The 15761-nt window shown below is 36.1% G+C and overlaps 1 protein-coding gene across 1 annotated transcript in view; it reads left to right on the plus strand.

The window, feature by feature from the left end:
• The window catches only part of LOC308355943 (complement factor H-like), a gene marked incomplete at its 5' end in the record, with an annotated part of 107594 nt that overhangs the window by 59298 nt on the left and 32535 nt on the right, over window positions 1-15761 (plus strand). The window contains 8 exon segments of the mRNA XM_080824498.1: window positions 489-638; window positions 4045-4058; window positions 4062-4227; window positions 4699-4877; window positions 4881-4908; window positions 6617-6745; window positions 7952-8031; window positions 9795-9922. Of these exon segments, the coding sequence (XP_080680624.1) occupies window positions 489-638; window positions 4045-4058; window positions 4062-4227; window positions 4699-4877; window positions 4881-4908; window positions 6617-6745; window positions 7952-8031; window positions 9795-9922 (874 nt within the window).

Raw genomic sequence — 15761 nt, forward strand, 5'->3', positions numbered from 1 at the left:
TTTGATGGATTCCTGTCTCACATTGAGGTCTTTCATCCACTTTGAGTCTATATTTGTGTATGGTGTACAGAAGTGGTCCAGTTTCATTCTTCTGCGTGTGGCTGTCCAGTTTTCCCAACACCATTTGCTGAAGAGACTTTATCTGTTCCATTGGATATTCTTTCCTGCTTTGTCACAGATTAGTTGACCATAGAGTTGAGGGTCCATTTCTAGAGTCTCTATTCTGTTCCATTGTTCTATGTGTCTGTTTTTGTGCCAGTACCATACTGTTTTGATGATTACAGCTTTGTAATAGAGTTTGAAGTCCAGGATTGTGATGCCTTCAGCTTTGGCTTTCTTTTCAACATTCCTTTGACTATTCCAGGACTTTTCTGGATCTATACAAATTTTAGGATTATTTGTTCCAAATATCTATAGCCATTTTTTTACATAGTAGTTGTTTTGATTTTTATAATTAGTCTTTTCAAGGGAATATTTTAATTTTACAGCAACAAATGAACTTAAGAAATGTAAATTATCACATGAGGAGGTTGAATTTGATCATAACACCAACATAAGTTACAAATGTAAAGGAGGATCAGAGCACAAGCACTCAATCTGCATAAATGGAAGATGGGATCCTGAAATAGCCTGCACAAGTAAGCTCTTATTTATAAAATTTTCAAGAATTTATTTGATCTCTAATTTGTAAAAGAATGATCTTTGTGTCTTAAAAAATTAGCTATTTATTATTCAAAAATTTTCAAGCTGGAAGGTAATTTAAAAAATAACCAAAACACTGCTTCTAAATACTGATTGTATCATGTGTATTAGTCAGCTATATAACAAACCACCCAGAAACTTGGCTTTAAATTAACATCTGGGGAAGCCTGTGTGGCTCAGTGGGTTAAATCCTCTGCCCTCGGTTCAGGTCATGGTCCAGGGGTCCTGGGATTGAGCTTCACATTGGGCTTTCTGCTCGGTGAGGAGCCTGCTTCCTCTTCTCTCTCTCTCTCTCTCTCTGCCTGCCTCTCTGCCTACTTGTGATCTCTGCCTGTCAAATAAATAAATAAAATCTTAAAGGCTATCCAAAGGATGGCATTAAAAAAAATTAAAAAAAATAAATTAACATCTGGGCAGTAGGTGTACTCATTAATATTGGAATATCATTGCTTTTAACACCTTTTATTATACACAAATGTACCTATGCCTATAACTAGAATGTATCTATCTATCTATCTATATATCCATTTATTTATCTATCCATGTATGTACTTATGTATGTAGTATCTCTCTAGTCATCTATTTATTTGTGTGTTTATCAGTCTTGAAACTTCTGCATCCTATTAACACCACCAATTCCAACTGAATAGTACAGGCTTTATTCTAGTTTTCTATTCTCCATATTTGTATCTCTTGTCTCTATCTGTAGGACACCTTATCTCACTATTTTCAATATTTTAACCAATTTTCTCAAGCCTAGAATACAAAGAAAGTAGTGTCATACCCAATACAAAAACCCAATCTACTCTCTACAGTTCAACATATTTTTAGTTCTTTTTAAAAAGGAAATAAGAAATATTTATGTGCAGTGAAACACAGATGCTCTACATTAACTTCTAGAAGCTTTAGAGTTTTAGCATTTATTTATTTTTTATTTAATTTTTTAAAGGTTTTATTTATTTATTTGACAGACAGGAATCAAAAGTAGGCAGAAAGGCAGGCAGAGAGAAAGGAAGGGAAGCAGGCTCCCCGCTGAGCAGAGAGCCTGACGTGGGGCTTAATCCCAGGACTCTGGGATCATGACCTGAGCTGAGAACAGAGGCTTTAACCCACTGAGCCACCCAGGTGCTCTGAGTTTTAGCATTTATATTTAGGTATATCATCCATCTTATATTACTTTTTGAGTTTAGTGTAATATATGGGGTTGATTTAAAAAATATGTAGATGCCAGTTCTAGAAATATGTGTGGAAAAGACTTTGAAATGAAAATCAGTTAGCTATGTAAATATTGATCTGTTTCTAGACTTTCTATGAGCCCATATATCTGTTATCTATCCCTATTCCTGCCACATTGTTTTGGTAACTACAGCTTTATAATAAGTCTTGAAGTCTAATTTGTGTTCTCCAATTATGTTCTTGCTATTCAAAACTGTTTTACTTATTCTGGTCTTTTCATTTCCATAAAATTTTCAAGGAAAGCTTATGAGTTTATATAAGGTATCTGCTTATATAATGAAATGGGTAGTTAATAACAGACAGAATATATAATAGAAGTAACAGAAAATACATAAAATGACAATGATAGCAGTACGCATTGAAATCTATGGGACACAGCAAAGGCAAAAATAACTATAGCTTTAAACCATGCATTATAAAACAAGGAACAAAATAAAAGCATTAAGAATTATCATTAAGAATTTAGAAAAAAAATGCACCTAAGGAACTTGGAAGGAATGAATAATTAAAGCATAAATTATTATAATGAGAAGCTAAAAAAAGCACAAATATCTGGTTTACAGAATAATAACTTAGCTTTTAGGGAACTCTGGTAGATACATCAACCTCTGGCAAGACTTATCAAGAGGAAGTACATGTTTAGATTATTAGACAAAAAAATGGTTAAACATCAGACATAGAAGAGAATACATTGAAAAAATATGTCAAGAGGGGCGCCTGGGTGGCTCAGTGGGTGAAGTCTCTGCCTTCGGCTCAGGTCATGATCCCAGGGTCCTGGGATCGAGCCCCGCATCGGGCTCTCTGCTCGGCAGGGGGCCTGCTTCCTCCCTCTCTCTCTGCCTGCCTCTCTGCCTACCTGTGATCTCTGTCTGTCAAATAAATAAATAAAATCTTAAAAAAAAAAGAAAAAATATGTCAAGATACTTAAAATAAATACAAGAAAAATATTTTTTAAAAGATTTTTTTGGAGAGAGAGAGAGAAAAAATGCACGCAAGAGTGGGAAGAGGGGCAGAGAGAAAGAGGGAGAGGCAGCTTCCCGGCTGAGCAGCTTGATCCCAAAACCCTGGGATCATGACCTGAGCCAAAGGCAGAGGCTTACCTGAGTGAGCCACCCAGGTGTTCAAAGAAGAAATATTTTTGATGAAATATACAATACTCATATCAACTTGAAAATTTGACATTAGTAGCATGAATGAAATCTACTCAGTCAAATAGTTCACTGAATTGAATATAAAATGTAGACAACTGAAAGGCTATCAACAAGTTCCCAGTGTATACTCACAGAAAACTTTTAATGAAATAAAGATATGGTGTGACAGGAGAAAGCAAAATCAAGAAATCATAGAGAGATCCAAAACCTTCCAGGTATAGTCATCCAGAATCTTTCCTTAGTTGACCAGGATGTGCTTTGCCTTCAAATTATTAACTGCACAGACATAACCAAGGTGTCTCAGTTCTATGGGAATTCAGACAGTTTACAGAGAGGTTTTTTTATATCCCACTGGTCTTGTAACTAAAGGCAGGCTGTCATCAGCCTGTTCATCAGTCTAAATATCTTTAAACAGCGTGGGCAAGCAAGTAAATGGTACCTCCAGGGGAGTTTTGGGTTTTAAACAACACACTATAAATCACTAGTTGAACATATTTCATTCTTATCTTGGCCAAGAATTTGTTCATTCTTATCTTGGCCAAGAATTTGTATCAAATCAATTGATGGCTAACTCAATGTAATTCTTCCTGTGGCTAATCACCTTTTGGTAGAATATCCTGTGAAGGTTTAAGGTCTTTCTACCAGTCTTTATTCAGTGCTATACTGAGTGAGTAATTCAGCTGGAACATCCTAATGGTTAGAAATAATTAATTATATAAACTATGCAAGATTGGTCACAGAAAGGGAGAAAGTACAAAGAAAACCATGAGAATAAATCAAAATGTGATGAACCTAAGTACTGTCCGAGCTGGAGAGTGTAACATATTTTAACCCAAAACATGCCCTTATTATGTGATCATTTATGATATATCATTTTGAGTTTTCTGCTTAATTACCCTTTTGATATTTTTAACCTATGACTTTTAATCAAGAAATCTAATTTTAATATTTTTAGAGCTACAAACACAGTAATGCCCACCTCCACCTCAGATTCCCAATGCCCAAGATATGACAACCACAGTGAATTACCAGGATGGAGAAAAAATATCTGTTGTCTGTCAAGAAAATTATGTAATTCAGGATGCAGAAGAAATTGTGTGTAAAGGTGGAAGATGGCAGTCAATACCACGCTGTGTTGGTCAGTAGCGTATAACTTGCTTTATGATGTTCTTCCAAATGTGGTTATTGCTCCCCTGTGCTTTCTGTAAATGAACAAAAGGAAGGTTTTCTTTATATTCCACTTTATTTTGAAACAGTAAATTATAACCTAAGTATACAAATCAGTCAGCATTCACTCAATGCTCTGTGAAATAAACACAGACAAAAATTTTGGGTTACTATTATAGACATGAGAGGAAATTTCCTTTTATCCCTCTTTTACTCCTCATGATGAGCAAGACAAGAATGAAGGGGCATATTGAACCTCAGAGGATAGCAGCATAGATATTTCGGAGACATATATCCTTGCAAGTTGCAAATATTTCAGTTTTAAATGATTTAATTTGCTCATATTGTCCTTATCTTGAAATCCCAAGTAGGATTCGATTGTGTTTTTTCTACCTATGCCTTGTATTGGTGCTTGACTCTTTGATCTCTGTTCTTCATATAGAAAAGATTCCATGTTCTCAACCACCTCATATAGAACACGGAGTCATGAAAACATCTAGTTCTTCAGAAGAAAGGAAAGAAACATTTAAACCCACGCTTTATGCACATGGCACTAAATTAAGTTATATCTGTGAAGATGGTTTCAGGATATCTGGAGAAGATAGAGTAACATGTTATTTGTGAAAATGGAGTTCTCCACCTCAGTGTGTAGGTAAGGACAGAATACAAATGAATATTCTATTTTCAGTGCAATTCATTGAAAATAATCAGTCGTCAAAGTCATGATACAGAATCCTTTAGGTTTCTAAATAGATGAAATCACTTATATTTATATATTTAAAATCATTTGTATGTTTATGTATTTTACCAAACCCAATTTTGTATAATCAAACCAATCCTATTTTTGTTCAGTTCATTGTTCTTTATTGAATCACTTTTAATTATGGCATTTAAAAAATTAAAACTTGATCCATAGTAACACTAAACCTACCTATTTATATAAGTTTACCTAGTCATGTTCTATTTATGTGAGCTGTAGTGTCTGTTCTGCCAAGAGGTTTTTAAAAAAATTTCTTGTTTTTTTCTAAAATCCCTCTGATTTCCTATAATATATGGTACTTTTCTTAATATGATTAATTCTCAATGCTTTTACTTTAATTATTCATTATTGGTTTGAGAAGCACTGAAAGTCTCTTTGATAAATATGTTGACATTTTTAGTTTCAAGTTCTTGCTCAGGTTGGCAGCTGGACATACCAGAATGCTGGTTTTTGAAACAATTGTGCACCTTCTCTGTGATATGATCATAGCTCCTATGTAGTCCTTTCTTTTTAAATAAAACTACAAAATATGACAACTAGTACATAAAATAAATTTCAGAGTTTGTGAAACATGGAGTACTTTTTTTCTTTTCTTTTCTTTTTTTTTTTTTTAACTTCTTTTCATTGTTTAAAAGACTTCATTGTTAACCACCATACAGTAGATAGTTACCAGTATGGAGTAAGAAGTCACTTAAAACTGTGCCAAAGATTTTGGGATTAGTGGACCTGCATTTATAAAATGTTTAGGAGGAAAATGGTCCCATCCTCCAGAATGCCTAAGTAGAATGTCTTTAATTTTACCCTTAATTCAGAGCATAAGTTGTACAACTATGAAACTAAATAATACTAGACTTTAACAAGGTATCTCTGGAAAGTTCTGGATTCTGGAAGAGAATTAATAGCCCTACTAATAAAAGGTTGGCAACATGAGCCAAATTATTTCACTTTCCTATAATCTTGTGGCACTTAGGACAACTTCTGTTACATATTCTCATACTTCTTTTTTCTGTTCCTATATCACAGCTCCTCAATCACATCATTGTTCAATGTACTGTTAGTCTGTCAGTTTTCTCCTTATATGTATATAATTTTCCAAGATATTTGATATAATTAAAGATAGCAGATTTTGACAGAAGCAGAAATGAGAACTACATGTATAATGCAGGTGTCCTATATAGGCAAAAAAGAACTCAAATGTAAGTAGTATGGTCTCAAGCATTACATATATCCATATTTCTCTAGGCTTTTTACATCACCATTCCCCTGTTATACTTTAGATAAACATAGAACCATTTACTAAGCTCTACTTCTGAAACCAGTATTACGCTATATGGTAACTAACTAGAATTTAAAGAAAAGCTTAAACAAAAAAATAGAAAGAACCATTTAATGTAATTAAGTCAAGACTTCTAACTTATTTTTTTCAAGTTGTAAGAAAAATGTTGTACAGCATTCATTGGTTTAATATGTACCTGTTGTTCTAGATTATAGTTTTTGGTCATTATGTGTTTTTAAAGATTTACTAAACAAGTACCTAATCTTCTTCTTTCAAAGATGTATTGTTCTAGTTTACCTGACTTTGGTGATGCTATACTCCTAGGCCCGAAGAAGGAATCGTATAGATCAGGAGAAAAAGTGACTTATAAATGCCCAGAATATTACCAATTGGATGGATCCAATATTGTACAGTGTTTTAAGAGCCACTGGATAGGAAGGCCAATATGCAGAGGTACTTTAATGAAATCTATTTATTAAAGTGTCTTAAGAATATAATGTAGAGATGCCTCTAGCATCATTAAAAAATGGACATAGATTATTTTTCTAAGGCCAGAACAAAGGTTTTTTGCCTTAACATAAAGGAATGAAGTTCTATACCCACTGAGTAATCTTACAGCCCAATGGTGTGGCTGCTGGAATTGCAGCATCAGCATCTTTTGGAAATCAATAGAAATGCAAATCCAAGTTCTCAGACTCACTCAGACCTATCGAGTCAAGAACATAAGCATGCAACCCTGAAAATGTCTTAATAATTCCCAAGGCATTCAATGTACACTCCAGTTTAGGAGCCATAGCTATAGCTTATGACACTTTTTATCCTCCTGAATTTCAGTGAGGAATTATACATTACTCATTAGAGCGTCCTTAAGCATTTGCACCCCCCCACCCCCCCCCCCCCCCCCGCAAATCATTAAAGAGTGTTTTTACAAATTACATTTTTTTTCTGTTATTTTCCCATATCTCCTGTTTGGATCTTCAGTTAACCATCTTTATCCTTCAACCATGGTATTCTTCAAAGTACATTAATTCTTGATTTATTCTCTAAGGAAGTGCCTATTGTGTTTATTTTTTTAAGGACCTGAAATTACCTTCATAAATAAGATGATTGAAAGCCAAATTCTGAGTCAAATAATATTTTTTATTATGATTTCTTTTGGTTTATAAATTTATTTTTAATTTATATGACTTGTAATACTGATTTTCTTAAACTCAAAGGGAAATGTCCAGAGAAACTCTTATTTTCATAGAAGCTTAAATCTTATAAAAGTATTGCTTTATCTCCTTTTCTGCAATCTTACATATAAATTTCTTTCTTTTTTTTTTTTTTAAAGATTACTTATTTATTTGACAGAGAGAGAAAAGGAAAGAATAAGCAGGGGGAGGGGCAAAGGGAAAGGGAGAGGCAGGCTCCTCCCTGAGCAGGGAGCCCAGCATAGGGCTTGATCCCAGGACTTTGGGATCATGACCTGAACCAAAGGCAGATGCCCAATGACTGAGCCACAAGGTGCCCCTTACATATAAATTCTTTAAAATTAGCAGTCTTCCATGAAAAATTAATTATTGATTTTAAATCCCCCTTGAAATATATTTGGAAACTCATTTGTTGATTTGTTACTTAAAATGATTACATTAGAGATACTGTTTTTTTCTTTTTCAGATCTTTCCTGTGTGAATCTACCCAGAGTGAAAAACACTATTATATTAAAGGAGATGCATAAGTATCTACCTGGTCAGAGAGTATGTTACGAATGCATCAAAATTCATTTTTTTTTTCAGGCTGAACTAAGTAATGTAGTATATTTGTTTCATGAAAGATGTGGCCAGATTAAAAGAACAGTGGAAATCTTGGAAAATTCCCTATCTTAAGTATTAAGACACTCAGTTATTTTCTGAGGAACAAATGTATTAAAGCTACCTTCAGTACATTTGACAACCCAAGAAATTCCACTTTGAGACATGGAATAGGGAGCTGGGATGTGCTCATAGAAGGTGATGTAAATCGGGGCTTCTTCAGCATGTGGATTATATTTCAAGGTAGCTTACTAGCTGAGTTTATCCAGGGGATTAGTGTGTACAGAAAAGAAAGTCTGAGAACAAGTCATAGGACACTCTAGTATTTAGAGTTCAGGAAATAAAGGGAGCCGACAAAGGCGACATTATATTAGCCACTTGTATTTCATATCAATTTCTGACTGGCATATATATTTCCCAATGAACTCACCATGTTTTCATGTTTGAAGTCAGTTTTTTTTTAGATGCCATATAGTTGGGTCTTGTTTATGTGTCCACCCTACCATATTTACTCTTTTAACTGAAGTATTTAAACCATCTACACAGGGATGCCTGGGTGGCTCAGTAGATCAAGCATTTGCCTTCAGCTCAGGTCATGATCTCAGGGTCCTGGGAATGGAGTCCAGCGTCAGGCTCCTTGCTCAAGCTGGGAGTCTGCTTCTCCTTCTGCCTCTGCCTGCTGCTCCCTCTGCTCATGTGTGTGCTCTCTCTTTCTCTCTCTGACAAATAAATAAATAAAATCTTAAAAAAAAAAACCATTTTCACATAAAGTAATTATTGATAGATTAGGGGCTGTGTCAGCCATTTTATTGTTTGTTTTATGTGTGTTTCCTCTGTTTCTCATTCCTGTTTTCTTTCCTTGTGGATTTTGGAACTTTTTAAAAAAAGATTTTATCTATTATTTATTTGTCAGCGAGAGAGGGACAAAGAGCACAAGCAGGGAGAGACGCAGGCAGAGGGAGCACAAAGACACAAAGGAAATTCTTGGGACTTTTTTTTTTTTTTTTTTTGCCTGAACTTGATATCATTTCTGGGTTAGTCTTCTTTAGTACCTAGTCCAGGATCCATAGAAGGCAAAATGAAAAACCAAATAAATCACTGCAGTGTGATTCCTTGAATTCTGAGGTCCTTGAAAGATTGACTTTTTGTCTATATCTCTCGTGATCTCTCATGTTGGATTTTTGCAATACATTAGGATTTTTAGTTATATTTAGCAGAAGGAATAAGCAGAAATGTTTCTACATCATCTTGTCCAGAACAGGAGCCAGCAGTTCCCTTTCACATTACACAAATGTGTAATTCTTTGAATTTTTTAAAGAAGTTGATGTTTCTTTTGTAATAAACATGAAAATCAATAAACAATGTCTAGAGATCCAACAGTTGCTGTAGTGTGTTGTATATAGCAAGGAAGTTTCATTTATATTAGCTACCCCTCTATCCAGCATTTATTCACAAAGAAAAACATTTTTCATATTACAGTATTGCAAAGCAGATGTATTTGTTAATGCTTCTGTGTACTTTCATGTGGAATAAAAAAGGGCTTCAACATGTGCTTTTCAGTTCCTGTGATTAAAATTTCTTTAATGAGTCATTTATGACAGCAGATATTACAAGTGTTGATATTAATTATTGTACTATATTTTTTATCACTTTAACCTGTTTTTCTTTGGCCTTTCAATAAATCAAATAATGTCTTTTAAACTCTAAAGGAAAATGTGGGCCTGCTCCGCCCATCGACAATGGAGACATTACCTCATTGCCATTATGAGCTTATGCTCCAGGATCATCAGTCGAGTACCAATGCCAGGCCTTCTATGCACTTCAGGGAAACAGGAATGTAATATGTAGTAATGGACAGTGGTCGAAACCACCAAAATGCTTAGGTAAATACCTTAATATTCTTATGGATCCTGGGAAAATCAGTATTTTGCTATTTATAATAGAATTTTCATGAATTAACAAACAGTCATTCTGTTGAATGCTTGGCTATCAAATATCAATACATGAGGAAATAAAATTAGAAAAATTCTTGTTCAGGCAGAAAAACATTCTTTAACTCATAATTTAATTCATAATTGATATTTTGAATCTTTGATTATAATGCTTAATGATTGCATACTGAACATAATACCTCATTTTTACATCATTCATTGTTTAAAACGATTTAAATCTGCATGATGGGTTTCCAATTGGTTGGTTTAGAAAAGATTTTTTTTTTTTTTTTCCCAGAAAGAGGGTAGAGGAGGTTTGGAAGTTTTTTTTTTTTTTTTTTTTAAGATTTTATTTATTTATTTGACATACAGAGATCACAAGTAGCCAGAGAGAGAGAGAGGAAGGGAAGCAGGCTCCCTGCTGAGGCGAGAACCCGATGTGGGGCTCGATCTCAGGGCTCTGGGACCATGACTTGAGCCAAAGGCAGAGGCTTTAACCCACTGACCCACCCAGGTACCCCAGTTTAGAAAAGATTTTGGGAATGAAGCCCTGAACCAGTGTGGAAGATTCTGCCTGAAAGTCCAAAATTCTGGGGAAAATATGTATTTACTATTTAATGTTTTTTTGTTCATTTTTTGTACTTTCAGAGCCATGTGTGGTATCAGAAGAAATCATGAGAATGTATAACATACAGTTACGATGGGTTGCTAAGAAACAAATTTATGCAAGAACAGGGGATAGTGTTGAATTTGTATGTGAACGTGGATATCGTAGAAAGACACCATATCATACATTCCAAGCAACCTGTCAGGAGGGGAAATTGACATATCCTGTTTGTGGATAAAGCAATGGTTAAAGTGCTGTCCTAAAATTAAAATATGTGTATTTATTCAGAGTTTTCACTATTAATCTAGTTCTCAGTTTAGTTTTTCAAGTATTAACTAATTTTTATTCATAACTCAGAATATGTATTTAATATTATGTGGATAGTGTAATTATAATCTAAGAGGCAAATGAATCACTTTTTTGGGGGGCAGCCAGTAAATATTTTTAAAACCAGGTATGATGTGGGAAATAAACAAATTAAGTTAAATAACAAATGGAATCCTGTCTAGGTCAATTCCTGGCACATAGTAAGCCGCACTTAGGGCCTATTGAATGGATATACATATACCTTTTTAACCAGGTCCCACATATGTTCCATTAAAAAATAAATCCAAGGAATGGGGAGATGTTTGTCAAAGGGTACAAACTTCAGGTTTAAGATGATTAAGTTCTGGGAGTTTAATGTATAGCATGATGGTTTTAGTTAACAAAACTATGTTATATATTTAGAAGTTGTTGAGAGAATAGATCATACATGTTCTCACCACACACAAAAATGGTAGTTGTCTGAAGTGATAAAAATGTTAATTAATCTTATGGTAATCATTTAGCACTGTATATGTGTATCAGATCATCATGTTGTACAAATTGAGTTTACAGCATGTTTTTTGTCAATTATATTTTAATAAAATTAGAAAAATATTACATTGAAATATTGAATGAATAAATAAAAAGAATAAAATTAAATCAGTTTTTTCCTTGACAGTTTAGACCATTGGTACCCTAGCAGATAATTATTGAAATGTATGTATACTTAGAGCATGCATTTACAGGATGTTATACTCTCATTTGAATCTATTTCATATTTTTATTTTTAAAAAAAATTTTTAGTATTCAGTTAGCATATATATAGTACATCATTAGTTTTTGATGTAGTGTTCAACGATTCACTAATTGTGTATAACACCCAGTGTTCATCACCCCATGTGCCCTCCTTAATACCCACCACCCAGCTACTCCATCCCCCCACCCCTCTACCTTCTGTAACCCTCAGTTTAGTTCCATAGTCTCCCAAGGTTTGTCTCCCTCTCTGATTTCTTTCCATTCATTTTTCCATCCTTTCCCCTGTGGTCCTCAACTCTCTTCTTGTTCCATATATGAGTGAAGCCATATGATGATTGTCTTTCTCTGCTTGACTTGTTTCACTTAGCATAATCCCCTCCCGTTCCATCCATGTCAATGCAAATGGTGGGTATTCATCCTTTCTGATGGCTGAGTAATATTCCATTGTATATACAAACCACATCTTCTTTATCCATTCATGTGTTGAAGAGCATCTTTTGGCTCCTTCCACAGTTTGGCTATTGTAGACATTGCTGCTATGAATATTGGGGTACATATGGCCCCTTTTTTCCCACTACATCTGTATTTTTGTGGCAAATACTTAGTAGTGCAATTGCTGGATCATAGGGTAGTTCTATTTTTAACGTCTTGAGGAACCTTCATACTGTTTTCCAGAGTGGCTGCACCAGCTTGCATTCCCACCAACAGTATAAGAGGATTCCCTTTTCTCCACAGGCTTGCTAACACTCGTTTCCTGTCTTGTTAATTTTTGCCATTCCAACTGGTGTAAAGTGGTATCTCACTGTGGTTTTGATTCGTATTTCCCTGATAGCTATTGATGTTGAACATTTTTTTCCTGTGTCTGTTAGCGATTTGTATGTCTTCTTTGGAGAAGTGTATGTTCATGTCTTCTGCCCATTTATTGACTGGGTTATTTGTTCTTTGGGTGCTGAATTTGAGAAGTTCTTTATAGATCTTGGATACCAGCCCCTTATCTGATATGTCATTTGCAAATATCTTCTCCCATTCTGTAGATTGTCTCTTAGTTTTGTTGACTGTTTCCTTCACTGTGGAAAAGCTTTTTATCTTGATGAAGTCCCCAAAGTTCATTTTTGCTTTTGTTTCCCTTGCCTTTAGAGACATGTCTTGAAAGAGGTCGTTGTGGCCAATGTCGAAGAGGTTATTTCCAATGTTCCCTTCTAGGATTTGGATGGATTCCTGTCTCACATTGAAGTCTTTCACCCATTTTGAGCTTATTTTTGTGTATGGTGTAAGAGAATGGCCTAATTTTCCCAGCACCATTTATTGAAGAGACTGTCTTTTCCCCATGGATATCCTTTCCTGATTTGTTGGAGATTAGTTGACCATAGAGTTGAGGGTCCATTTCTGGGGTCTCTATTCTGTTCCACTGGGTCCAGGGCCAGATGGCTTCCCAGGGCAATTCTGCCAAACATTTAAAGAAGAAATAATACCTATTCTACTGAAGCTGTTCCAAAAGATAGAAATGGATGGAAAACTTCCAAACCCCTTCTATGAGGCCAGCATTACCTTGATTCCAAAACTGAAGACCCCATCAAAAAGGAGAACTACAGACCAATATCCCTGATGAACATTGATGCCAAAATACTCAGCAAGATCCTAGCCAGTAGGATCCAATAGTACATTAAAAGGATTATTCACCACAACCAGGTGGGGTTTATTCCTTGGATGCAAGAGTGATTCAACATTTGCAAACCAGTCAGGATGATAGATCACATCTACAAAAGAAGAGAAAACCATATGATCTTCTTGATGCAGAAAAAGCATTTGACAAAATACAGCATCCTTTCCTGATTAAAACTCTTCAAAATATGGGGATAGAAGGAACATAACTCAATACCATAAAAGCCATCTATGAAAAGTCCACAGTGAATATCATTCTCAATGGGGAAAAACTGAGAGCTTTTCCCTTAAGGTCAGGAACATGACAGGGATGCCCAGTCTCACCACTGGTACTCTCAACATGGTACTAGAAGTCCTAGCCTCAGCAATTAGACAACAAAAAGAAATAAAAGGCATTCAAATTGGCAAAGAAGAAGCCAGACTCTCTCTCTTCACAGATGACATGATACTTTATATGGAAAACCCAAAAGACTCCATCCCCAAATTACTAGAACTCAAATAGCAATTCAGCAACATGGCAGGATACAAAATCAATGCATAGAAATCAGTTGCATTTCTATACACTAACAATGTGAGTGAAGAAATTGAGTTGATTCCATTTACAAAAGCACCAAAAACTATAAGATAACTAGGAATAAACATAACCAAAGAGGTAAAGAAAGGATCTGTACTCTAGAAAATACAGAACACTTATGAAAGAAACTGAGGAAGACAAAGAGATGGAAAGACATTCCATGCTCATGGATTGGAAGAAAAACCATTGTGAAAATGTCTATGCTGCCTGGAGCAATCTACACTTTTAATGCAATCCCTACCAAAATACTGTTGACATTTTTCACAGAGGTCTAACAAATAATTCTAAAATTTGCATGGAACCAGAAAAGACCCTGAATCACCAGGGGGTTGTTGAAAAAGAAAACCAAAGCCAAGGGCATCATAATACCTGACTTCAAGCTATATTACAAAGCTGTGATCATCAAGACAGCATGGTATTGGCACAAAAATAAATGAATCACTTCTTAAAAGCACCACATTAGGGGCTTCTGGGTGGCTCAGTGGGATGGGCATGATCTCAGGGTCCTGGGATTGAGACCCCCCTCATCTCTCTGCTCAGTGGGGAGTCTGCTTCTCCTTCTCCCTCTATCCCTTCCCCCACCACTTGTGCACTCGCTCTCTCTCCCCCTCTCAAATAAATAAATAAATAATTTTTAAAAAGCACCACATTAAAACTTGACAAACCAAAATGCTGTGTCCTATTCATAAAATATCTATGGCAAGAAATTAGGTTCAATCACTTCAGTGCCTGCTTCTATTCATCTCTCTCCTAACTTTCTCAAAGCTCCCTCCATAATTTCTGAGGCTTTCTGAGACTCTGTTTCAGCAGAAATGAGAGAAAATACTTTTCTCCATGTTCAAAGTAATGTCCTTTCAAAAACACATAAAGCCTAACTATATCATATCTATGTTAGTAATAAGATATAAGTAGTTATCACTTACTTTTGCATATATATATATATAAAAGATGAAATGCATGGTCTCCTACAAGATGACTCTCTAGCACACATAAAAATTAAATCATAAAGAGAAGGTAAAATCTAATTGTGGGGGAGGAGTCAAGATGGCAGAGAAGTAGCAGGCTGAGACGACATCAGGTAGCAGGAGATCAGATAGATAGCTTATCTAACCATTGTGAACACCTACAAATCCAACGGGAAATCGAAGAGAAGAAGAGCAACAATTCTAGAAACTGAAAATCGATCACTTTCTGAAAAGTAGGACCTGTGAAGAAGTGACTCTAAAGCGATGGGAAGATAGACTGCAGGGGGAGGGGCCGGCTCCCGGCAAATGGCGGAGCAACAGAGCACAAAATCAGGACTTTTAAAAGTCTGCTCCACGGAGGGACATCGCTCCGGAGGCTAAACCAGGGGGAAGCCCACACGGGGTCACCATAACCCCAGGTCCTGTGGGGTCACAGAAGGACCGGGGGTGTCTGAGTGCCGCAGAGCTCGCAGGTTTTAGAGCGGGGAAGCCGGCTACAGCGACAGAGCCATGGAGTGAGCTCTCAGCCTGAGGTTACCTTGAAACGGTTGCAGGCTGGGTGAGCTCGGAGCGCGGCCGGAGGCCAGGGAGACAGAGTGAGCACTTTTCTCCATGTGCGCGGCTGGAGGCCAGAGAGACGGAAGCAACCGAGCGCTTTTCTCCAAGCGCGACCAGAGGCCAGGGAGACGGGAGCGATTGGGCGCTTTTCTCTGAGGGTGCACTGAGGAGCGGGGACCCCGAGCTCTTGGCTCCTCCAGGCCAGAGATTGGGAGGCCGCTATTATTCCCATCCTCCGGAACTCTACAGAAAGCGTTCAGGGGACAAAAGCTCCCGAAAGCAGACCCTAGCAGATTACTTAGCCCGGCCCCTGGTAA

Source organism: Martes martes (assembly GCF_963455335.1).
Source record: "Martes martes genome assembly, chromosome: 15".
Taxonomy (NCBI): domain Eukaryota; kingdom Metazoa; phylum Chordata; class Mammalia; order Carnivora; family Mustelidae; genus Martes; species Martes martes.